The 25,864-nt window shown below is 44.9% G+C and overlaps 1 protein-coding gene across 1 annotated transcript in view; it reads right to left on the bottom strand.

Moving 5' to 3' along the window:
• Positions 1-4,505: 4,505 nt before the first annotated feature.
• The window catches only part of CNGB1 (cyclic nucleotide gated channel subunit beta 1), a 1,925,718-nt gene continuing 1,904,359 nt past the window's right edge, over positions 4,506-25,864 (bottom strand). The window contains exons 40-41 of the mRNA XM_069217388.1: positions 14,681-14,870; positions 4,506-5,271 (exon numbers count right to left, since the gene is read on the bottom strand). Coding sequence (XP_069073489.1) covers positions 5,068-5,271; positions 14,681-14,870 — 394 coding nt within the window. The 3' untranslated portion in view covers positions 4,506-5,067. The remainder of the gene's footprint in view (positions 5,272-14,680; positions 14,871-25,864) is intronic.

Below are 25,864 nucleotides of genomic sequence, written 5' to 3' on the forward strand. Positions count from 1 at the left end.
TCCTATTCACAGGAGCGTTGACCTATGCAGCGCTTGGATCAGGCCCTAAGTAGTACGTCTGTGAAGGCTTCATTAAACAGGAGAAATGGTTTGGACAGGGTGACTCTCGGCTGAAGCACCTTCATCAAGACATTTGTCTTGACAGCCACGGAGGGCAGCAGAAGGTTCAGAATCTTAGCAACCCTCCTCATCACCATGAGAAATTAAGCTCCTTCCTCCCTAGCCAACGTAGGAGGAGAGACCAAGCAAGTATCTGGGGATGTGCTTGACTTGCACTGGGAAGAACCCACCGATGGAAAACCAGTAGGGGCCCTGCGGAAACCTGCGGGCCCAAGGCACTCCAGCAAGGACAGGCAGCACAAATATGAGGTGCATGGCCTCATAAAATTCATGGAGTTGGGAGGGGGTCACTCTGGATCCTGGAAAATTAGGGGGGTGCCAAGATGGTGCAGGGTCAACCGTAGAGCCAGGCCTCAAATACCAAAGCTCCCTCAATGACTTTGACTGACAGGGTGAAGTTGAGGACTTCTTTGACTTCTTGTTCTTTTTGTGCTTAATGGACTTGCCAAAATGCCTGGACGACTTTTAGGGCAACAACGAGCGCATGGAGTGGCTCCATGACCAATCCTGGGACCTTCCTTTTGACCTCGTTCAAGATCATTGCAACATCGATCGTCGAGAGGCAAGGAGCTTAAGGGACCGCTTCTTCAAGGTCCTGGGGTGTATGGTGCGACAGTTGACGCAGGTCATGGTGTTGTGGTCAAGCTCGAGGTACTAGAGACAAACAAGGTGTTGGTCTATTACCCAAATGTTCCGGCAACAGGGACCACAGGGCTTAAAACCAGCCTTCCTCATGATAGGCCTGCCACAGCATGAGACTATGGCCCTCATTACAACCCTGGCGGTCAAAGACCAGCCAGGGCTGTTTCGACGGAAGCACCGCCAACAGGCTGGTGGTGCTTTTCATGGGATTATGACCGTGGCGGAAGCGCCGAGGTCACACCTCCGGGACCGGCGTTTCCCGCCACTTTGATCCCGGCGGTTGTAATCCCCCACGGCAGCGCTGCCCAGGGGATTACGAGTCCCCCTCCAGCCAGCCTTTTCATGGCGGTTCCGGAAAGGGGAGTCGCGGGGCCCCCTGCCACGGCCCCATGGAGTTTTTCACTGTCTGCATAGCAGACAGTGAAAAGCGCGTCGGGTGCAGCTGCACCCGTCCTACAGCTGCAACACCGCCGGCTCCATTTGGAGCCGGATTCTAAGTTGCGCCCGTCATACACGCTGGGCCGGCAGGCGGAAACTTGATTTCCGGCCCAGCGGGGATGTCCAAATGGCCACCGCCGGAGTGCGGCCGCACAGCAGTTACAACTTGGCAGGCGGCGGTTGCTGCCCACCAAAGTTGTAATGAGGGCTATGTCTCAAAAAACTCGACAAAAGGTTGGAAAAAAGTTCAGTCAAAAAGTGACTGGCAGTAGCTCTTCTCCCGGTCTGAACTGCCATGGAAAGAAAAGAAAATACGGCACCAAGCACCTCACTTCTGGTGCAGACGATAACAATGCAACAAAGCTGAACAACCCAACCTACCTGCCCGCAGGGGTACAGCTTATGAACAATTTCCACACTCAGTCTGACGTCTGGGGATAATTCTAAGGTAAGCAATCCGCAGCTAAATGTTTTTATCAGGTAGGTGGACACACTCAGTTGAACACTGATGGATTGCCACAAATAGGAGCTCCACCGAAACTAAGTGGATTACATCTCCTACAAAAATGGTCATCCCGAGCAACAGGAAATGCCAGTGTTAGCCTGCAGGTCTTAGCAACCAGAGTCCAGGGACAATGCCTTTTCGATCAAATAGTCCAACATCTTTGCATATGCCTTACCAGCATTTCCCCTAATCCTCAGGGTCCGAAGGAAAACGAAAGCAGAACATTGTTCCCTGATTCTCATTGCTCCAACCTGGCCTTTCCTGTACTGGTTAACTGAACTCCTGAACCTACCTGTGCACCCATTGATTCCACTGAGGCTTCACCCCATGACTCCTCTGCCATGGAGAAACATTACACCAAAACCTCCTGTCGTTGAGCCCAACAGCATAGTACTTACGAGTTTGGTCATTTGGGTCTTACACTCAAATGCAGAATCTTACACCCAACTGCAGAAACATCCTGGTGCAAGCCTGGGGATAATATACCAGAAGAACTTGTGATGTTAAATGGAAGTGGTTCTGTGTTGGTGCAAAGCCAGCGTATTCCATCCTGTGGCTATACCACCCCACCAAATACTTCCATATTTGATGAGCCTAGCCAAGAATGGTCTAAAATGCTCATCAGTATGAGTCCACCTTGCAGCATTTTCATAGCTTTGAGGGTAGTAAGACAATTCGACCACTCTGTTCTCATAGAGTATTGTACAGCAGTTTAAGAAAGGGCCACCAGCCTATAGGGAGCTTAATACTATCCTGAGCAAGCTCACGCTGCTTCCTTTTGAGCATATCCATAGAGTGTATCTAAAGTTAATTTCCTGGAAGACAGCTTTTCTATTGGCGCTTACATAGGAGAGCATTGAGGGAGAAATGCATGCATTTAAGGTTAAAGAACCCTTTCTGTGCTTTACTAAGACAATGTGACTGATTACGATTTTGGCGGAGAGGGTTTTACTCCGTCATGGTGACAAAGTTAAGTACTCCTTCATTCTGACAGAGTCCCTGCCTGTCAAATTTTGAGATGTCTGCAAGCCCACCGGACATCTCTAGCATCGTCAGGAACGAATGTCACAGAGGTTCCTGTCAATCCACTGAAAGTTTGATGGGCGGTTTTGTCAGCATAATGGAGACACATGGCAAGGTTACAATGTTTTTTTGTTATTTTCTATAACAAAAACCTAAAGTAGGATTTCGTTTTTGGAAAATAAGAAAAGGAGTGGCCCACTCGCCATGGGACTTTTTTGAAGCTTTCAATGCCCCTTAAACTCAAGTTTTGCCTGACAGTGACACAGTGAAAACCGGGCATGTGTTAGCTTAGTCTAAATCAGAGGGTCGGACACATTGCTAAGCCTCCAATGGCCTTTACTCAGTCAGGACGTAGGGAGGTTATGTTGGTAGTGGAGACAGAGTAATCTCTGCCGTTGACATAATGTATGTTTGCCAACTCTAAATGAGGTGGATGGACATAGAAATTGGCAAAAAGGCTACTGTGTTCCTGTTGTGGCAGAGTACTCGCTCCTCCAACCTATAAATCAGGCCAAAGCCATTTTAGGGACCAATCCTAGCTAGATTCATGCCTAAGGTAACTACAGATTTCCATTTGGATTAACCTGCCTTTCTACTTTCTTTTTTCCCAAATCCCACAACATCAGGGGAAAAGCCAGTGCAGCTTGATGTGCGCAGGTGCATCAAGTTTTACATAGAAAAGGCGAAAGACATTCACTCTTCTGATCATTTATTTGTGTCCTTTGGCTGTCCAGGGATAGGACGACCCATGTCAAAACAGGGACAGCACGTTGGATGTCATCCTGCATCACCTTTTGCCACAGCAGGGTGCAGCGTCCGATCTGGCAAAGACTGAGGGCATATTCCACCAGGTGTATGGTGATGACTGAAGCACTTTACACTGGTGTGCCTTTGCAAGACATCTGCTGTGCTATTTGGAGGAGCAGGCAGGCATACGTTCACTAAACTCAACCTGGACATGAATGTAGCAGCCGACACTGCAGCAAGACAGGCAGTCCTCCATAATCTGTTTCAGTAAAGGTTAGCCTGTTTCCCGCTTCATTCTAATTGGTATATAGAAAAACAAGTGACTTTTTTAAATTAATTTTTTTATTAACTTTTGTATGGACAAAAAAAGTAATAGATATGCAGTACTCAATGTCTTCATGTACACAGTCTCAATAACTGCACTGAAGAGAAAAGTAAAGGTGTACATTTCACCAGAATCATGGTCGTTCCTAACTTATAACTAAAGCAGCACAACAACAGCCCTTCTTTTCAGTTGCCATTCTTGCCCCATGCATCAAAGATAAACCTACAGCCAGTCCCACCCAGGGAGACAGCCTACGACCCCCCCAACACCCAGGGAGGTATATGGCAAAGCCTACCTGTCTCAACCCAGGAGATCATACAGGACATTCAGGTAAGAAACTGGTTACTTACCTGTAACTCCAGTTCTCTACCGTCAGTATCGTCCATAAATTAATGTGACCCTCTCTCCCCTCTTGTAAGGGGATCATTTATTATGTACTCTACTGACACCTTGTCAGATCTGAACTATAGTGGCGTCTGGGGGGAGTAGGAGAGCTAGAACGTCCGCCTCTTTGGGTGTAGGTAGGATTATTTTAAACAAGGTGGATGAGCTACTAAAAAACTGTTGCTGCACCCTATGGCTATTGTAACACTGTTTACTGCTACTGAAGATTATACGATTACCAGGGGTTCCCAGGCTGACGACGGGGACTCGTTCAAGCTTGTGAATATATGAAAGAAACCTACACTGGAGAACTGGAGTTACAGGTAAGTAACTAATTGTATCTGTGTGTAACAGTCTCAAGAGCTAACAAAGTATACATAAGCAGCTTTCCTATAAGTAAACATCACTAATGAAGCAACAAGTCATACGTGTTGTATCATTTATTAAGAATCATCTTTACAAACAACAAAGCTTCAACTCCAGACACCCAATGGCCCAGAGAGGTAGGGCAATGGGGCAGAAAATAAAATACACTTTGAAGACTGGATCCTCTACAAAGTCAGTAGCCCTGAGACAGATTTCAGGAGTTATAGGAGGCTATATGACGTGCCTTTCAGCTGGCTAATGCCTATGGAAGTATTTTATTCTTCTTCTTGAAGATCACAAAGGGACCTCCAGGTTTTTGCCTTTGTCTCTACTCAGTATTGCTGGTGAAGTTCTAAGCTTCTGCTTCTCTGGAATGCAATATTTATATTCTTCTAAAAATTGCTGGCAAGCAGGGTCCATAAAAAACTTCCCACACATCTGAAGCCTCCAGGACTTTCCGGGGCACTCTTACAGCCTCGGGCGCATTTACTCCTCTCTCCCATCTAGCATTTGCTCTTTATTTCTTCCCCTCTTCTTTGGAAGGAACCTCAACTGACAAGATATGCTCATCTCCCCTTGAAGTGGGGCTCATGCGGATAACAACAGAGTTATCTGCAGATTCTGAAACTATCTCTGCACCTTCATCCTCAGGTTTGTGGGTGGGAACTGGGGATCGTCGGTGTACTGGAGACCCCGGAGGGACAGGACTAGAGGTGGATGGCTGCAAAACAGATAGAAAGTAAATGATTAGAAAAAGTGAGCTGAGACATCAAAGGCTCCAAAAGCATTAGAATTTCTTTCTTTTTTTTACTATCAACAGATTATGGCAGAAATATGCTGGGTATTAGTGTAAATCAATGTCTTGTTATGTGCAGCCCTTCCACTACAATCAATTTTCTGTCTAATGGTATGGAAAGGTATTTTCCCTCATTCAAAATGCAAAAAACATCTCCTAAAAACGGTCCACTCAGTCCTTCTGTATGAGTGAGCATACCATTTATAACATCCAATTTCCCACAGTGTAATACAAAGGGAAGGGCGCCCTGGGTGCCAACTCCCTGATAGATGGTTATCAATGTTCCGGCATAATTGATAAAACTATAGGTTATAAATCGAATTACAAAAGAGGTTTCTGTTTTTTTAGCTCTGATCATCATGTGCTGCCACTGAAATTTCTGATAGCGCAGGTCTGTCGCAGAGATGCCCAGTTACTGAGAACCCAAGTTTGGGAAAACTAATTTGGAATGGCCAGAGTATAAGAAGTTTTTTTTTAAACAAAAATCTCTTTTACATAATCTGTTACACACACAACAACATTTCAATTCCTTGCAAAATATTGTTACCAATGATAATTCATATTGCGACTATTATAGTTATAAGGAGTTTTTTTGGCATTTACTTATATTTTTATATAAGATATGATTTAATCATGTCGATTTCACTGGAATTCTGTCCAGAATTATCTTCACCCAGAGGGTAAAGCTTCAAGCATGACTCTCCTTAATTAGAGAAGAGTCTGATTATCTGCAGTTGTCAACGAAACCAAAGGGAAATTTGGGGGAATTTAGGCAGAAGAATGTAAATAAACTTCAAACTCAATTTAAAGTTAGACCATGCGTATCATTTACTGGTCTCGACTAGTTGGTAAAGTTTTTAATGTTCCGGATTCCCAAGTTATTAATTTTCTAGATTACTTAGGAAATATGTACTGTAGATGGTGGTTGCAAGACTAGGGATTTGATATTCCTTATCTGGTGAACCATTTGGAAAAGGAGTCGAGCTGAATCAGGAGAGAGAGAACAAAGCAGTCTTCACCTTCAAGAACTGATCAGGAGCGGCTCACAGTACAGAAAAGGCCCGGAGCTTTCATGGCGGCAGCATGAAAGCAGGGCTCAGATTTGCTGTAGTGCCCTGGCTTGGTGCTCCGAGTCAGACTGGGAGCCTCTGCCTGCTGTCTCCAACACAGTGCCAGGTTGGAGAGAGCCCAGTGTGCATGTGTGTTTGGCCGGCCCGAGACAGCCGGCCAAACACACATGTGCACTCCCCCTCCATTCTTGTCATGCACCATGGCCCCGCCTCTTTAACAACAAAACGATAATAAATATAACTTCTTATCCGTTTTATCGTTAAAGGTTAGCAGCTGCAGAGGGGAGGGGGGTGCAGCGGAGGAGCCACACCTGGAACTGATATAACTTTCAGATGGGTGTTAACTTTGCACAAGTGATGAAAGATGAAATCGAGGGCCCAATGAAGAGAGGGCACACATTTTGAGGTATTTTGGTGAAGTGCAAGATGCACATTTTGCATATTATTTAATGCAGCTCATTGGCCTGTTTTCCTCTATGCGGAGGAATGAGCTCATAAACATGGGGTTTGCTTGATGGCGGTTTACTCATGACAGATACACAATGCCCACTGAACATAGGCAATATATATGTATGTGTGCCAAAGTTTTTACTCCACAAGTGTTTTCTTATGGAGTTCTTGATTATTGATCTTCCCGTACTCTGCTGAGTTTAATACTTTTCCTACATTCACACACTTGCATAGATTTTGCCAAGTGGGCTTTGGTACCTAACGGCACTTTCATTAGGCGTGCATACCTTGCTTCGCCTTACCTGCGAGTACTCTGAAATTGTGCTGGGAACTCAATTTTGATATTAATGCATCATTTGCTTAGCTTTTCCTCGCAAGTGACTCAACACATTACACATGTATAAAATACCTCTGAAAAATCTGATATTCAAGTAAAAGGGCAACGTACAGTGAACTTCACAACCTTAGGGGATTTGCTGTAGTTTTCCAAGAAATATTAGCAGCTTGTGAAAAAACACTTTCCACACCATATAATAAGTAATGGCACACGTGTAACATTACAATATCAATGGACCAGTACATAAATGTATCAAACAACACAGTAGAACATTAATTATAATGATATCATATGTATAAAGTCCTTCCTTACGTTTCAAAAAGCGTTTATTCAAAAATGAATTTTAACAGTTTAATCTCAATGATTCGTCCAGAAATTTTACAAAGTCACTTGTGCATCTCCAAAAGCATAATCTTCAAATTCCATTGGCTTATCCAACATTCACATCTACATATCCAAAAAACCAAAACCTTCAACTTGCTTGTCCATCAACACGTGTTTCATCCGGGGAGTGCTCCTGGATTTCTTCAGGACCTCCTTTATATTTCAATATTGCTCACTTCTTCATTGTCTTGGAAACTCGTTCTTTTTTAAAAATTACAATATATCTACACATGTGGCTATTTCAACATAATTATTTCACATATCACATATATCCTCTTGGTATTTGTATATCCACGACTTTGCCTCCTGTGATATCTGTGTGGAGTTTTATGTCCTTTCGGCGAGTACGCCACCATGCCACTTTTCCACACCATGTTACATGTGGTGACAGTACTCCAAATGAAGAGCAATAATTAGGCAAATATGTGAAAGGTGTACCATTCTCCCCAGCCCGGGAGCATGTAAATGACCACGCCACACAACAAAGAGCTCTGTTACAGATCTCTTTATTCCCAGCACACTATGACACACTACCTCAGATTACGTCCTAACAATTTGTAACCACACCTTAACACCTCCCAGAAAGTTAAGCACTTCCTCTATTGAGTTTTTGTAGAACCACAAGGGTCCTAGCTGACATAGTCTGACGACACCACATCTCCCCACGTGTTAAATAAAAATGATAAACAACAGTCACATTGTACCTTATTAGTCGTCGAGGTGCTCGCACTAGTTGGCCAGATTGAGTGGTATAAGGTAGTTGAGATGCACTCTGGTTGGTCACAGATGGCACTTGCTCTGATGCTTGATCTGGACTGTTAGGCAGGATCGCTTCGTTCATGATTGCAGGAGCTGACGAACACAGAGGTAGTTCCTTAAAATGTGACGAGTCCCATGTGATTGTCTGCCTGGGGCAATGCACTGTTACCATGTGTCCTTTGCATGTCACCACCCTCAGAGGATTGAAAGCAAATGGAGTGTCTATTTTCCGCTTTAGTTTCTGTTTTACCAGGACCCAGTCACCTTCATCGAAGTCTGTTTCCTGAGCTCATTGATGCCGGTTGGCATATGTTTTCATCTGCACTTTCAAAAAGTGTCTGTGACACGGACCTTAGTATTCAAAGGTCGCTCCACTGTGGCAGTATGGTTCCAATGGTTCTCCCAAATATCAACGTGGCAGGACTCTCTGGAGTGAGGAGGTGAACAAAAAGCATGAAGGGCTTAGCACAGGCCTAGTTTTATTTGGGTCTCTCCTTCAATGCTCACTGAATTACCCATTTGAGGGTACCTATGAATTGCTCAACAACACCATTGGCTTGTGGCCATTGGGGTGTACTCTTTTAATGCTTAACATTTAGCCTGATTAGAAACTCCTTGAACTCTTTGCTATTGAACAGTAGGCCATTGTCAGATTTGAGAATGAGGGAAAACCCTATGCTGCAAAGATGTTGTTCAGCCACTTGATGACCTTGTCATGGGTTGTTGATGATAGCTCCTCTACTAAAGGAAAGCATAAATACTCATCAATGACTAACATGAGATGATGTCCGTTTCCTAAGGGCCCAAAGAAATCATCTTCAACTCTTTCCTAAATCTGTGCAGGATGGTCAGACATTGTCAATGGATGCTGCATCACTTTGAGGGAAAGGCAGTTGCAAATATGGCACCTTTTTAGTTCCTTCTGAACTCGCTCGTCTAAGTGCGGGATCCATACTCAGGCCCTCATTATAACATTGGCGGTAAAAACTGCCTACTGGCGCAGCGACGCCCGCCAAAAGACCGTTGCTGCGGCTACCAGCCGTCTGCCATATTATGACCACAGCTGGATTTCCACCACAAGAATGTCCGAAATCTGGCTGAGCCCATTCCGGCGGATGGCGGTAAGGTGGCGCTGCTACCACCAGCAGCGCCACGCCGGTAGACCGCCACCAGCACCAGCTGTATTATGAGTAATAATACGGCCTGGTGGTGTTCTGCTGGTGGGCGCTGCTGGGGGTAGCAGTGCCCCGTCCCATCCCCTGCCGGAGGACCCCCTGGATCCAGGTAAGTGGGGTCTCCAACAGGGGAGAGGGGTGGGGGGGGGGGTGTGGTGTGTGTGTGGTGGTGTGTGTGTGTGAATGTATGTGTGTGCGTGAATGCGGGTGTGTATTGAGTGTTGAATGCGTGTGTGCATGTAGGGACGTGTGAGTGCGGGTATGTTGTGAAATGTGAATGCGTGTCTGCGTGTATGGTTGGAAGTGTGTGTGGATGTGTGTGTGAGTGGATGTATGCATACGTGCATGTATGTGTGAATGAGTGTGTGTGCGTGAAGGGGGCGTGGATGTGGGGGGGAGACCCCTATCAGTGACAGGGAAGGAATTCCCTTTCACTGATAAGGCCTACCACCATGGTTTTCGTGGCATTACGAACACCATGAAAACCATGGCAGTAGGCAGGGTCATAATCCTGCAGGTGGTTCAATGGCCAGGCTGGAGATTGATATCTCCAGCCCGGCGGCTGTTACCGTCATGGCGGTCGGAGTAGTACATTGGCGGGTTTGCTTCAGTTCAATGACTTGCTGTCTGAGGCTCTCAGGTATGACCATTCTTGTGCCTCTCAATAGAACATCTTACTTGGTTATGAATAGATCATATTGTACATTTCAGATTTTTTTAAATTCAATACCGTCGGCAAACGGTGGAGTGTCCCTCTTCCACAATTTAGAAGAAATTATGGGGGTCATTCCGACCCTGGCGGTCCATGACCGCCAGGGCGGAGGGCAGCGGAAGCACCGCCAACAGGCTGGCGGTGCTTCCTGGGCTATTCTGACCGCGGCGGTAAAGCCGCGGTCAGAATAGGGGAACCAGCGGTTTCCTGCCGGTTTTCCCCTGGCCCAGGGAATCCTCCATGGCGGCGCTGCTTGCAGCGCCGCCATGGGGATTCCGACCCCCTTCCCGCCAGCCTGTTTCTGGCGGTTCTCACCGCCAGAACCAGGATGGCGGGAACGGGTGTCGGGGGGCCCCCGAACAGGGCCCCATACAGATTTTCACTGTCTGCTTTGCAGACAGGGAAAATCGCGACGGGTGCCACTGCACCCGTCGCACCCCTGCAACTCCGCCGGCTCCATTTGGAGCCGGCTTCCTCGTTGCAGGGGCTTTCCCGCTGGGCCGACGGGCGGCCTTTTGGCGGTCGCCCGCCGGCCCAGCGGGAAAGTCGGAATGGCCGACGCGGTCTTTTGACAGCGGTGCGGTCATTCGGCGGTAACCGCATGGCGGGCGGCGACCGCCGCCCGCCGCAGTCAGAATGACCGCCTATGTCTTTAAGGATAAGCATGTTTTTATTGACGTTAGTGGCAGTAATATTCTGTTCAATGGAAAAGGCTGCTGGTGTGCTGGACCTCACAATGACGTAAATGTACACTTCTGCCATTTTGGATGTCGCACTGTGACGATGTAGTGGTACTCATGAAAAGTAATCAGCAGGGTTGTGATAATTACCCAGCTTGAGTACAATAGCATAGTTGTACTCTTGAAGTCGCAACCCCCACCTCTCAATGCAAGGGGGCATCTTGGCTTTTTAATTTCTAAACATAGTGAGCAACGCTTGGTAGTCAGTAATAATAGTGAAACGTTTTCCATATAGAAACAAATGAAAATGTTCGCATGCCCAAACTAAAGCCAGACTCTTCTTCTCCGGCTCCGTGTCAGACAGACTTCAACTGGCATAAACTATAATGTGTCTCTGAGCATTCGGCTGACCATTAAGTTGAGCAACGATTGCCCCCAGCTCCACCCGGCTTGCATCTACTGTGATCTCAGTATGTACCTTGGAGTCAAAACAAGCCATCTCGGTGGCATTCTCAATCGCCTGTTTTATTCTTTTAAAGCTTTGATCACATTCCAGAGACCACTGGAAAGGGACATTTTGTTTTGTCAAGTCTCTTAATGGGGCCCTCACTGTAGCAAAGTCACAAATGTACCTTGAGCAATAACTGGCCATGCCCAAAACATATTGCAGCATGGTGACATCTTGTAGAAGGCAAATACGTCATAATGCTTGCACTTTATCTGGGTCAGGAGTCATTCCCCCATTTAAGAATATGTTCCCAAAAAATTTAAGTTTGGTTTTCTTTTGTTCCCAAATAATATAAGTTTTGGTTTGCATTTTGCTGCATTCAGAGTGAGACCTGCATCAGCAAGTAACTGTCACTCTTGTGTTGCTCCAAATACCAGTATTTCATCACTGTAATTAAAAGCATGCATGACAGGTTGAATTATTCATTGTATAACATCCTGAAATATTTCAGCAGCTGACAACACTTCAAAACTCAACCTTTTATATCTGAACAACCCAGCATAAGTCGAAAAAGTAGTGATGTACCTGCAGTGCTCTTCCAACTCGAGTTGATGGTATCCCTTGTTCAAGTCAAGACGGGAGAACACTTTGGCATTGTTCAGTTGCATGATCATGTCCGCTGCTTGTGGACCAGGATATCTTTCTCTCTCGATTGCTTTGTTGGCCTGGCACATATCAGCGCAGATGCGCACTGCACTGCCACTGCCACTGTCCTTTTTTGGCACCACTACTATGGGCGAAACCCATGGCGTAGGACCAGTGGAACGCTCGATGAGGATGTCATGCTTCAGCAGCTTTTCTAGTTCTTTCTCAGCAGCTTTTCGCAAGTGAAAAGCGACTCAACAGTGCAGCTGGGCAACAGGGCGAATGTCCTCATTAATGTGAAATCACACTTTCACTGTCTTGAACCTTTCTAGGACATGAAACAATGACAGAAACTGACTTACAATTTCAGATTGAATGTGAAGGCTGTTATTGAGAGATATTAGTCCCATGTCAGCAGCAGTGTCAAAACTGAGTATGCATGCACTAGATCAAATTTCTTGAAGAACGTGAATTGGCACTTGAACTGATACTGCTTTGTTGCATTGTCGCTGTAAATGACTCTTGACTGCAACGGTTTAGAGAAAGCCCACGTGTATACCTTTGTGTTTGATAGGTAGAGGAAGGCAGAGGAAACAGGCTATTAAACTTCTCAACTAGCATGATGTTAATCTGCACACCACTATCTATGATAAAAGGGACAACTGTTGACTTTTATTGTAATCTTGGGGCAGTGTCCAAATGAATTCAGTTGTTTCGTTTGATGGTTTGCCTCTCTGTTTTGTTCTTCCTTGCTAGCAGCCAAACTAACATGCGCCTGTTGTTCCTTGGTTGACATCATCATGGCACATCCATCTTCTTCACTGGTGCTTGATAATGACGTTGACGAGCCTGTGTAGGATGAGCTCGACGATGATAGACTTTGTCTGGTTTCTACTTGTAACTGGTGCTGCTTTTTGGCCTTGTGGGCGTGGCTAGAATGCTTCTGGGACCTTGTTGTCATTCATTTTCTCTTCTTGCTGTGACATATTTGTTTTCTCTTTCGCTTAGCAAATTGTTATGAAATGTTTTTCTTTCCTGCAACCTCCACACATCTGTCCTATGGGTGGACATCTACTGTCGTGGGGAAATGAAAACCCACATCGGAAACACAACTTTTTCTTCTTTGAAGACTGAATAGCGTGCATCTAACTTGTACTTGTGCTTGGTTTTCATGACCAAAGCTGATTCATTTTTTGCAGTTCCAGCTTCTCTATCAGCAGCTTGTTGATCTGCTTTCATCGGCACTTGCAGCCATTAATATTTTCTCTAGACGGAACGTCTCTCTCAGAGTCTGAAAGGCAGCCATCAATGACTCTGAGGCGTTTGGCTTCTTTATCATTGAATTCACTAAACTTGCAGTGTATGATAAGCATGTCAAGTCTTTCAACAAACTCGTCCATCATTTCACCAGTGTGCTGTCTTGCTTGATTGAAAAAAAATCGACAGTCGGCATCATATTGAACTTGGAACCCAGTGCCTACTTGATATGACTGTATGATATTGCACAAGTCTGTGAGATTTTCTTCAGCACTTCTTTTACTCTGTCACAGGCAAGTTTCTTTAAAAACGTAATGGTTTTCTTGTCCTCTACTTCTTCTAGGGCATCTATGAAGTTATCAAACATTTCGATTCACATGGTCCATCTGACACCAATATTTTGCCTTTTGGTGGTGTTAAATGGTGGTTTCAGAAACACAGCGGTGTCGTACTTCGCACTCCTTTCTACTACTATTAAGAGTATATGCTGTTCAGATGACTGCCACTGTTCACCTGGACCAGCCTCTGTAAGCACTGGCTGTGTGCTCGCACTTGGGTCATCATGCCCAATCAAAGATCACAGTTCATCACCTTTTTTCTTGATGTGAGTAATGGTTCTTTTTCTTGCACTTGATCATAGTTGCATATTGCTTTTCGCATTGTATCTGGCTGTCACTGCCTTTTGCGTTTCACTTTGTACCAATGATGGCTATGTGTTATGGCACGCCACAATATTTCTTCTTTCAGACTTACCAACGGATTCTGGTGGATTTTTTGAATGCTCCTTTCTGGCCTACCACTTATCTGATGACCATATGTGGGCTGCAGTGGGGTTTCAGCTCCACACACATCAACTTCAAATTGCTTCTTATTGACTGGGTGCATATGGCACATACAAGCAGTTTGCTATGTTGTTGCAAACTCTCAGAGAGAACAGTTTCTGTTCTTTGTGGCATGTATACCCTACTCGTCACAAGTCGTAGCATCCCTACAGCCCAGGAGCATCTAAATGACCACGCCACACACACAGCTCTGTACAAGACGTCTTTATTCCTCAGCATACGATCACACACTACCGAGGATGACGTCATAACCATTAATAACCACACCTTAACACCTCCCAGCAAGTTGCATAATTCCTCTATTGAGTCTGTCTAGAACCGCAATGGTCCTATTGCACACAGTATAGGGGATAGTAACACCATGTATGCTTGTGATTTGTTTTTGTTCACGATTCTGTATGGTTTTGTGTGCTTTTTGTCTGTATACTATCTATAGTTACACTGTATTCACACCCACTACTGTGGCCTTGATGCACTATCATATTGTAATGTGCATATTTCCTAACTACAGTGCACATTTCTTAACTACAGTGCATATCATGCAGAAAAATGTTCCATTTTCCACCTCCACTCACCTGGACTGACTTCTTGGATTTCATTTTCCGGCGAATCTTGGAAAAAGTTCCCTTCAATCCCATCTTCTGGGTTGCAGCCAGTGCTGCTTGTAAGAGCTTCGGAGTCTCCGGTCTTGGTGGAATGATATGCTGGAAACCTTTCTCCATTGGTTTTTCTTCCTTTGGCTTGCTGCTATTTTTCAGCATTTTTCTAGACACAAAAATTAGTGACATTTTTATGTTCAAGCAGTCTGTTGACTTTGATCAGGTCCCTAGCACGCTATGAACACTAACTTTTAAAATCAATTAGATCTTGGTGGTGTAAGCTAATGACAGCAAAAAAACAATTCAAGTATATGGTGAGCAACCATCTCAAGTACTATGCAGTCGGTCCATGATTCACACCCTGCAGCACCATTTCACGTTTGCCCAGTCTTAATTGCACAATTCCATCTCACAACTGTGAATCATCATTGTTGTCTTAGTACAATAACTCTCAATACAAAATCCTCATATATTATTACATTTGACATATAGGGGGCTCAGTTAGGGATTAGCACAGCACGAGTCCACCCATAACTTGTTTAAGTTCCTGTCCCACCAAATCTGTGGTTTCCTCGCCCCGATTAAATAGCGACTGTGTGATGTTGGAGCCTCTTCCTATGCATAACCATTGGGGGTGGCCAATCTGCGACTTATAAGTGAAGTACAGTGGACCCAGGCAGGGAAATCCAGTAATAGCACCCAGGTGTAAAGAGTAAACACCCTCCACATCTGGCCCATTGTTTTCCTGCTTCTCAGATGTAAACCTCTGCTTTAGGGTTTGGATTTGTGAAGAAAAAAGTTACCTACCTCTGTAATGATATTTCTGCTGGATACTCTACCTGTCTGCAGATTCCTCACATGTAGAACAAACCCCAGGTGTCAGACTGGGTCTGGAAACTTCAAAGTAATTAGGTCTCCAGTAGAGGGCGATGCACTCATTTGATGCTGAAATTGGCATCAGACGATGCATACATCAACGTCAGTTTCCCTTTTTTTTCCCTAGCATTCGAGGCGAGATTTGGACAGATTAACATTGATGAAGGATTGCAGTACCAAATAATAAAGGATGGAATCTTATTAACCTCCCTTATAATTCATCCAACCAAAGGGCACGGGTCGGTGAGGAATCTGCAGCTAGATGGAGTATCCATCAGAAAGATCATTGCTGAAGGTAGGTAACTTTTTCTTCTGATAGATACTTCTACCTGCACATTCCTCACCTGTAGAACAGATTACACAATACCCTGCCAAGGAGGAGGGATGATAGATGGTCAAATAAGAAAGTTCTGCAAAACTGACCCAGCCAAGTGACCATCCCTGTGCACCTCTACATCTAGACAGTAGGGCTTTGCAAAGGTATGCAAGGAAGCCCATGTTGCCACCTTACGGAGCTCTGCAATTAAGACACTTCACATGAGTACAAAAGTGGTTGACTTAGGCCTAGTAGAATCATCTTGAATCCCTTCTGGAGGTTTCATCTTGGCTACGGCGAGGCAGATCTTAATGCAGAGGATGATGCAACAACATAGAGTCCTCTTCTGTACTGCCTTACCTTTTATGGCACCACAGTAGCTGACAAAGAGCTGGTATTCTGACCGGAAGTCCTTGGTGTGATCCAGGTAATAGTTAACTGCCTGCAGAGGATCCAGCCAATGCAACTGTGGAATGAGGAGGGGGTAGAAGGTCAGAAGAGAGACTGATTGGGCAAGATGGAAAGGAATGACCACCTTAGACAGGATGCAGTGCTGGTTTGCAACATCAAATTGTTTGGAGTTAAAGCAAGGCGACAGCTAAGGGCTTGCAATTTACTGACCCTTGTAGCAGACGTGTTTGCAACCAAAAACACAGCTGTGAAGGAGCTCAAAGTCCCCATCAAAAAAGTTAAAGCCACATTTAAGTCCCATTGGGGAACCACAATTGGAGTAGGAGGAAAGGAATTGGCCAGGCCCTTAAGAAAAACGAGTGACAACAGGGAATTTAAAGACTGATGGCTGATCTGAAAGAGAAAAGCAGACAAGGCAGCTAAATAACCCTTCACAGTGCCATTAGCACATCGCCGCAGAGCAAGGTTAAGAGCAAATTGTAATACTTAAAACAGTTTGGCCTGGAAAGGGTCAACACCATTCCACACATCATGCAATGAATTTGCCTGATCTGCCATAATAAGCTGGCTTAGTGGAGGGTTGACAAGAAGACATCAGCCACCTTCAGTGGCAGCTGAAAGGAACTCTTTAGTGCCCAGTCAATCTCCAAGAATCAAGGTGGAGATCTCAGAGATCAGGGTGCAGAAACAGTCCTCAGGACTGGGAGAGAAGAGCCGTCCAGAGTGGAAGGCAAAGCAGGGGACAGGTGGAGAAGCGCAAAAGGTCCGCATACCACACCCTTCACGCCCAATCTCTGGCAATGAAAATGCCATGGGTGAAGTCTTAGTGAATCTTCCTGGGAACTAAAGGGTATGAGGGAAACACGTAATGAAGCCGAAAGTTCCAACTCAACTGAAACTTGTCCCCCAAGGCTCCCCTCAATGGATACTGGAGGATGCAAAACTGTTGGCACTGGGCATTTTCTGAGTAGGAAAACAAGTCCACCTGAGGAGACCCAAACTCAGTGAAGAGGTCCTGGACTACAGTCTCAACGCTGCTAGGCAAACGAGGTGAGTTCCCAACCCCGTGCTTGTTTTTGTGCCACATTGGAGTTTTGTTGTTCATCAAGGTCTGGAGGGGAAGAATGATTTGAGCACCAGCTGAATCACCGTTCCAGCAGATTGATGTGAAGCATCTATAAATCCAGAGATCCCTAATCTCCAGATCCTCCAGATGAGTTCCCCACTCGGTGAAGCATCCATCACTACCGTAATCACATTCAGAGGGGAAGTGAAGGTCATCCTGTGAGTTAAGTTGACCTTCTTTCCTCACAAAGCCACATTCGCTGCAGCACTGGGGGAGATCACGAAGGAGTCCAAGACGTCGTCCCCATACTGTAGCCACTGCCTCTGGAGACACCACCGCATGGCCCTCATGTGCCAACATGAGTGCATGACTAAGAGAAAGCAGGAAGCTACCAGACCTAGGAATCGCATGCTCTCAAGACCAGGACTCCCTGCTTTGGTGGAAAGTTGGAACCATCCTCTGGATTTCTCCGATTCTCTGTGGAGGAGGAAAGGTGTGGAAAATGTTGGTATCCAGAACAAACCCTATGAATTGGAGTCGCTGGGAGGGTCACAAGTAAGATTTGGGCTCCTTGATTGTAAAACCTAGGCTGAACAGCAGGGATTCTGTTGCCCACAGATGGCTTGATACCATCTCTGGTGAGCTGGCTTTCAGGAGAGATCGTCCAGGTATGTGAAAATGAGGATGCCAGACCATCTGAGATGGACCACAACCACTGCCACCACATCTTGATGGCTCAATTTGCAGAAGTCAAGCCAAAGGGTAGTACCACAAATTGGTAGTGTGTAGAGCCCACCACAAATCGCAGTACGTCCGATGTGACCACTGGATAAGGATGTGGAAATATGCACCCTCTAGGTCGAGTGACACCATCCAGTCTCCAAACTCCAACACAAGCAGAACTTGTTAGCATCTTGAACTTTTCCTTTTTGACGAAGAATTTCAGGCTTCTGATGCAGACAGCCATCTTTCTTGGGCACCAGGAAGTAAACTGCAAAACAATTGTGACTCTTTTCCTGGTCTGGTACCAACTCAGCTGCTACTTTGAGGAGGAGTGCTGCCACCTCCTGCTGGAGAATGGCCAAATGATCAGGAGATGGGGAAGAGGGAGGGGTTGGGATGTGATGTGGAACTTGTAGGAAAGGAAGGGTGTAGCCCTTTTCTACTATTTGAAGGAGTCACTGGTCCGAAGTAAGAAGAAAATGCGATACCATCCCTCCTACAGGCTCTATGTGGGCTTTGGAAGGCAAACTAGGTTTGCATTCTTGTGGTGTGGGGAGGAAGAGGAGGAGGGTTTCAAGGCGGATCCACAACCTTTCCCTCTCTGGCGGCCTCTGTATTGCCGGACAAGTGTATTCTATTGCTGTTGGAGTGCTGTGCATACTGTTGAGGGTGAAAGGAGGATCCTTGTCCGAAGTCACAAAAGTGGTGAAAAGACCGGAAATCTTTGGTTGGTGTGGAAATGAAGGCCCAAAGACCTGGCGGTAGATTTACAAGCCTTAAAACCCTCCAGTGCTGGGTCTTCCTTGCATCCAAACAATTACATGCCGTTGAAGGGGAGGTCCATCAAGTTAGCCTGGTTGTCAGATGAGAAATTGGAGTTCCTGAACCAAGCATGGGGACGTACTGTCACAGAAGTGACCATAGGTCTGGGTGCAGACTCCTCAGCATCAAGACCAGACTTAAAAATGTCTTGAGAGGTTTTCTGTCCATCTGTGACCAGTTCTTGAAAATGCTCTTTCATGTTAGCTGGAACACAGAGAAAGATGATCTGGGCCATGTCCCACAAGGCATGGTTGTAACAAGCAAGGAGACAGTCAGCATAAAGGGACTTCAAAGCCATAACAGCAGAAAACACCTTCTTGCCCCACCCCTCCAAACGTTCTGATTCCCTTTCAGAGGGGGCCATAGGGAAGGCGCCTCCTAATTGGTTACCCGAACAAAAGGCCAGAATCACATTGCTCTCTGGGAAAGAGTGCATTGAAAGGGATACCAAATCATCAGGGGCAGAGCAATAATGGCAGACTACAAGCAGATTAATCGCCATAGCAGAGGAAGGCTTCTCCCAAGACGCCATGATGAGTTCCAGTAAATTTTAGCTGAATGGAAGGAGGGGTTCTGTAGAGGTCGAAGGTGGCAGGAGAACCTCAGTAAGGATGTTTGTTTTTGTCTCCACTGTTGGCACTTACAAGTCCAACACCTCTGCAGTTTTAAGCATGACCTTATGCAAGGACAAGACCTCTGCCACTGGTGGTCCAGTGGGAAAGTCCATAGCCAACTCTAGTGATATCTCCAGGCCACTGACGGAAGACAGGCCCCGGAACTCCAGGGGATCCTGAACCTGGTCACCACCAGTGAAGTACTTCACAGGGTCAGAATCGGTCCCAAAAATGTCATGGAGGTATGCCCAGTAAGCCGCCTCTTCTAGTAGCCTTTAGGCCTCCCTGTGAGAGCGAGTCTAAGGCTCAACGTCACGCAGCAGCTCCGGTGATGTTGTGTCTAGAGCTGGAGGTGGCAGAGGCAGAGGAGGGGGTGGAAGCAGATGCAATTCCATCCACTGCATCTGCTGCAGTGCTACGAGACGTAGGGCTGAATCGAAACAGTATGAAGCTGGCACAGGATGTTATGGTGCGGTGCCGAAGGATGGTGGCTGGAAAGGTAAGAAGAGTAGTAGCGGTGGTGGTGCCAATGGGCATAAAAGTGCATCATGTGGCTGTGGCACAGAGGCCTCCATTATACAGTACATGGCATTTAGTAAGGCTGCATGATTTGAGTGGTAATCTTGAGGAAGTTCGTGCCCAGCGTCAGAGGTAGAATTGATGGCACCTAGGGTTCCGAGAGGTCAGCCCGTATTTAGGTCCAAAGGAGGAGCAGAGCTGCACGGAGGATCCATTGGTGTCAACAAACTCGACAAGCTCCTTCTCAGGGTAGACGGAGAGCGACGAGGAGGCTTATCTGTCAATCGCTCCTCTTCTTTTCTCCTGTGCTACTTCTTCTTAGCTGAAAATAAACACGGGCGCATGAACGTGCTGGAGCACTTTCGGGCCCAGTGATCGCCTTCACTCTACCCATGAAGAATTTGGCATCCTGCTCTTTGATGGCCTAGTGATGCGTACTGAGGCACGAGGAATAGGTCTTAGATTCATGGTCTGAGCCCAAGCACTACAGATAGACTGAATGAGGGTTTGTAATGAACATCTGTCCCTCACAGTCCTTACAGGGTATGAACCCAGACTTTTTGGTGGGTGACATATGCATACTGCATTTTGTAAAAATTTTAGGTTTTGCCTTTGTTTTTTCTTTCTATCCTACTGGCTTACACATTTTAGAAAAATATATAATAATGTTAGTTTTACATTTTATAAAACAAACATTATTATAAATGTTTTCTAATATCTGTAATCCAGTTAGATAGAAAGAAGAAACAAAGGTGAAACCTATTGGCATGTGGACATGCGGCTTAGAACAAAGAAAAAAGAAGACAGCGAACAAAGAACACATGAGATGGCATGTGGCAACGAAGAAAGAAGACAAAAGAACGCAGCAAAGAATGAATACATCAGTGAAGTAAAAGACGTCATGCAGGAAGAAAAAAGAAAACGGCAACGAAGAAAGAAGACAGAAGAAGGCAGCAAAGGAAGAAGACGTTAGAGAAGTAAGGAGACGGCATGCAGGAAGAAACACGTTTTTGCAATGCAATAGGTCTCGCATTTGTGAGAGTTAGAGCTATGGGCGTTGTAAATGTATTTTATTTATGTGTTTTGGTTTGGAGTGTACGGGATGTATGTAGAGTGGAGTGGAAATTTGTGGATTGTATTTGTGGTACGGAGTGTATTTGTGTAGTGTAATTATGTGGAATGGTGAATATATATGTATGAGAGCTGCATAAAATAGATAGAAAGGAAGATAGAGAGGAACAGGTAGTTTATTTAGGAACTGGTGCAAGCTTCTCTCACACAGAAGGAACAATGCAAGCTTCCCTCACACAGAAGGTACAATGCTAACGTCCCTCACACAGAAGGTACAATGCAAGCTTCCCTCACAGAGAAGGTACAATGCAAGCTTCCCTCACAGGGACAGTACAATGCAAGACTTCTAGGGACCGCCATTTAATCATTACTGGAAGCAGATACAGCACAGCAGCAATGCAAGCTTCCCTCACAAACAGAGAATACAGGCAGCCGCAGTGCAAGCTTCCCGCACACACAGCAGATACAGCACAGTTTTAATGCAAGCTTCCCTCACACTCAGTGCAGATTAAGCACAGCAGCAGTGCAAGCTTCCTTCACACACAGCAGATACAGCATAGGCAGATGCAGTGTAAGCTTCCATCTCAGAGAATGTACAATGCAAGCTTCTCTGAAACAACATTCAAACAAATACGCAAATGATGACACATTGTATTAAATCTGCAAACACATATACATTAAAAAAAAAATAATTTGAAGCACTGTAAGGTTTCTTCATAGTGGCTTTTGCCAATGTATAGAAACATCAAAAATCGACTGAGACACACCTGACAGAGAGTATATAACCCAGTTTCCAAGGAATATATGATTATGTGATAGAGAAAAAACAGGCACAACAAATAACGAATGGCAAGAGCAGGCGTGGTTAAAGCCCATAGACTGAATACAGCATGTCTTGCAGTGCATGACCAAGCGTGCTGCCTAAGCTCGACCTAAAAATTAGGGCGCAAAGTAAGCGCATGAAAACGCAGGATGCACAGAGGCATGGCACAAACGTTAGTGGAGATTTGTGCAGGCCAGTGTTTGCATGCGTTAGCATATTACAGCCAGAACTATTGCCTTTATCAATGCTTGTGCAGACAACGTGCTGGCCAATCAGAAGCATGTAAATCAGAGCAACATTGGTGTAAGCCAATGGTAGTTCAGGTAAGTAGGGGGCTGATTCTAAGCCCCTTTTATTTTTGTTGTATTAACAATAGATATCGCAAGCAGCGCGGGAGCACACGTGCAGGCGAAACCTGAAACCGTAAATAGGATGGACGGTCTAACATACACTGACTTACCCCAGTGACAATGGTCTTTCAGTCAAAGGTTTCTACCAGAAGGAACAGCAGAGACCGTGCTGTCAAAAACAGTGCTTAAGTGCTCTAAACAGAGCAGAGATACTACAAGTTTGCAAGACATCAGCCGCATTTCATGGATGCACTAAATTAGCATTCGAGGGGGCTCATTTAGAGTATGGTAGACAGTCTGCAAGGTTGGTAGAGGGATGTAATTCACTAACCTGGTGGAAGACCGCTCACCATACCTGGAGATCTCCATCAGACAAACACGAGTCTGTGTCTCAGCTGAGTCATAGTGGTCACTGCTCCACTGAAGCCACTGAGGCTTTGCTAAGCAAGTTCCACGTTAAATGTGCCTGATCAGCTAAGTTTTTTGTTTCTTAAAAACAAACTCCAAAAGTGTGAGTTTGTCATTGAAAACAAAAAAATGTCCCTTAAATGCTGGGATTTTTCTCCCCAGTACATACTGGTCATTGCTTTGGTTTCCTGTTTGGGATCGCCAGCCTTTCCATTGGCAGCTGCGAATAGGAAAAATGAATGATGGAATGACTGTCCTATATAAGACTGATGTTCTGTTTTACTTTGACCCAGTGGTGGACATGCTTCTGATCAAAGGTTTTCACCAACAGAGCCAGCAAAGGATCTCCTTTTGAAACATGGCACTTCCACTAACTCTAAATAGAGTGGAGGAACCATGAGTTGGGTGGCTGAGACATCCACCACCTTTTTGAAGATGTCCCACATCCAACGATCTAAGTTTTTTGCTAGACAAGGAGGACATCCTGATCTCTGTTCGTCCCCTGAACTGAGTATCCTTGTTAGCTGTCGCAGTCTATGTTTGGCATCTCTGACTATATGCGGCAACACACTTTATAAAACCTTTATAAAATATCCCTGTTCCGTGTTTTTCAGTCAGCTCTGATGCCCGCCATATGCCGACCGCTGTAAGACCCAGGCACCTAGCCCCTTCCTAGGTTTTTACTAGTACCATGCTGTATCTTAACACACCCTATATGGCCTCCTATGACTCAATCACACAAAGATCTTTATGCATGTTGTAACTAAGGTACCTTATTAGATCCCTAATATTTCCAATTCATTGGATTTACCAAAAGTATCCAAAGTCAGTGATTTCAAGTCCTAATGAAGAGGGCTAGATGATCAGTTGAGACCCATTGAAACGTGCATTAGTCTTTTCTCTTGTCCAGTGGCTTGGCTTCATGGCAAGTGATGTTGCAGTTGACAGTCTTTTGTCCTCAATAGATGACAACACTTCGCCACTAGGTCTTTGTTTTCTATTTTATTTTATTTTATGGTGCTATTTAATTGATTTCCCTTCCAGGTTTTTCTATTTCTAATTTGGGATTTTTTTTATTTATGTCTTGGAAATATATAATGCTTTTAACCCTTATATAGTGTACAGATGAATTAATGACTATAAATTAAAATGTGATTCTTCATACATCTTTTCGTTTGACAAAATGTATTTATATACTGATAAGTGTGAGCAATTGATTGCTTTGGTACTTATAGACTGCTTTATATTTTGGTAGTTTCTTTTGATTATCACTGGGTATTGCACTTCTGTGTTTTTGTTTTTATGCTTAATGGGTACTCTATTACAAAACGAATATGTTCCCCATCCTATTCTGTTTATTGTTCAGATGTCCCGCATCCGCCAAACTCTAAATTAGGCCCAAAGTCAGATTTGAAAATGTGTGTTTTCAGAGCCTGTTGAAAGTGAGTAGCACAGATATTTTTTAGTAAGGTGACAGTACATTTGATGCATCACTGTCATTAAAACTAAGGCACATATTACTAATACTGAGTTGAGTAGTGGGGCATTACTCTCGCAGGTTCTCATGCAAAGTTTCTGTTAGCACTGTACTGTACTGCAACATTTATATAGCACTCACTACCACCATGTTTTGTGCTGAAGTGCTTGCTTACATTGGGTGTGTGGCTGGAACTATGTTATCTTTGTTTTGATCCTGTATGGAAAGTGTTTCAATGTTGTGCTTAATTACCACTGAGGTGTGGTTCTCGTGTTATTGGACGCAGCACTCAGCAGTGCGATGGATGAAGAAGTGTGAGACAGGCATACAGTTTATGGATTTCAGTAAGCTAACAGCTTTGAACAGCTCTATAGGTCTGGCATTTCGTATGGTCAGGGTATCCTTAGGTACAGCACTGCATTGTCCATTCTGAGATATTTTGTTTAAAGCGATAGTCCTTAGCAGGCTTTGGTTAAAGGGAGAAATGGTGGAGAGATGTGCTGGGATAAACTTTGTTAATGTCTGTTGGGAAAGAAAAGTCCCTTTCAACACCTTGTTAGTGGCAGTAAGCACTATATAAATGCAAATGCATGGTGGTGGAAATGCACCCTGCACTGAGTCACCCATCTGAAACAATGTCTGGATCCCTGGTGCTGATTTTTATTGTTATGGGTGAACACAGATCATGCATATGCACCATGACATAGACCTGTCTCACAGAATGGGATTTTGATGGACCGGGAGGGGCGCTTGAAGTGCTTTCCTCCTAGTGGTGAAAGGCTACTGCCTTTGCCAGGATTTAAGTGGTATGAGCACAGTGGTGGTAGCATACCATGTACTGATCAGTAGAAGTGAACAGGACTTTACCTGTGTCACTGGAGTGAGGCTTACAGGCTCACTCATGTAAAGTTCTGCTGCTGTGTGCGTAACTCACCATGGCCTACATCAAATTAGTCTGTAGTGCTACGGAAAAGAAAGTGGGACACAGAAACCTGCCTTTCGAACACTAGAGCCCTGACCTCAGGGAGAATCTGTACATTGTTTGTGTATGCTGTATTTCACTTTGTGTTCGAAAATAAATACTCCTTTTTCATAAAAGCAAGTATTTGACTGGACAGTCATTTATGGCTGCTATTGATGCAGTTGCTCAGGACCACGGTAGGTTGGACTCTAGGACATCAACAGTAAAGGGCATAGACCTCCATGGTTGGGCCCAGTAGCTCCTGCTTGCCCTGTGAAAGGTATTCTGACATTATCCAAATCTGACTGCCATTGGGAGATGTCAAGAAGCATTTATAGTATGCAACTTGTAGAGACCTGCAGTGGTTGACTAAATTAAAATGCTCAGTTTGTAGTGTCTTGTGTGAGTTTAACAGTATCAAGCAGTAAAAGGGAATTATTATGCAGCCTGTATGATCAACAATCGACTGCCCAACCACTGAATGTTATAGTATTCATATTAGTCTGGGTTATATATTATATTGTATTGTAATTACATTTAAATAGCACTTATTACCTCTGATGAGGTGTTGTGGTACTTTATGCCAGGCAGCATGCTGCTCTAGAATCAAGGTTTAGTAGCTTCTTTAAAACATTTCTTTGGTTTTTGTTTCTCACTGGGATTCATGTTGTGCTCTTACAGAAATTTACTCAAGTTTGTACATTGTAGATTGAATGATTAGGC

Source organism: Pleurodeles waltl, chromosome 12, assembly GCF_031143425.1.
Source record: "Pleurodeles waltl isolate 20211129_DDA chromosome 12, aPleWal1.hap1.20221129, whole genome shotgun sequence".
Taxonomy (NCBI): domain Eukaryota; kingdom Metazoa; phylum Chordata; class Amphibia; order Caudata; family Salamandridae; genus Pleurodeles; species Pleurodeles waltl.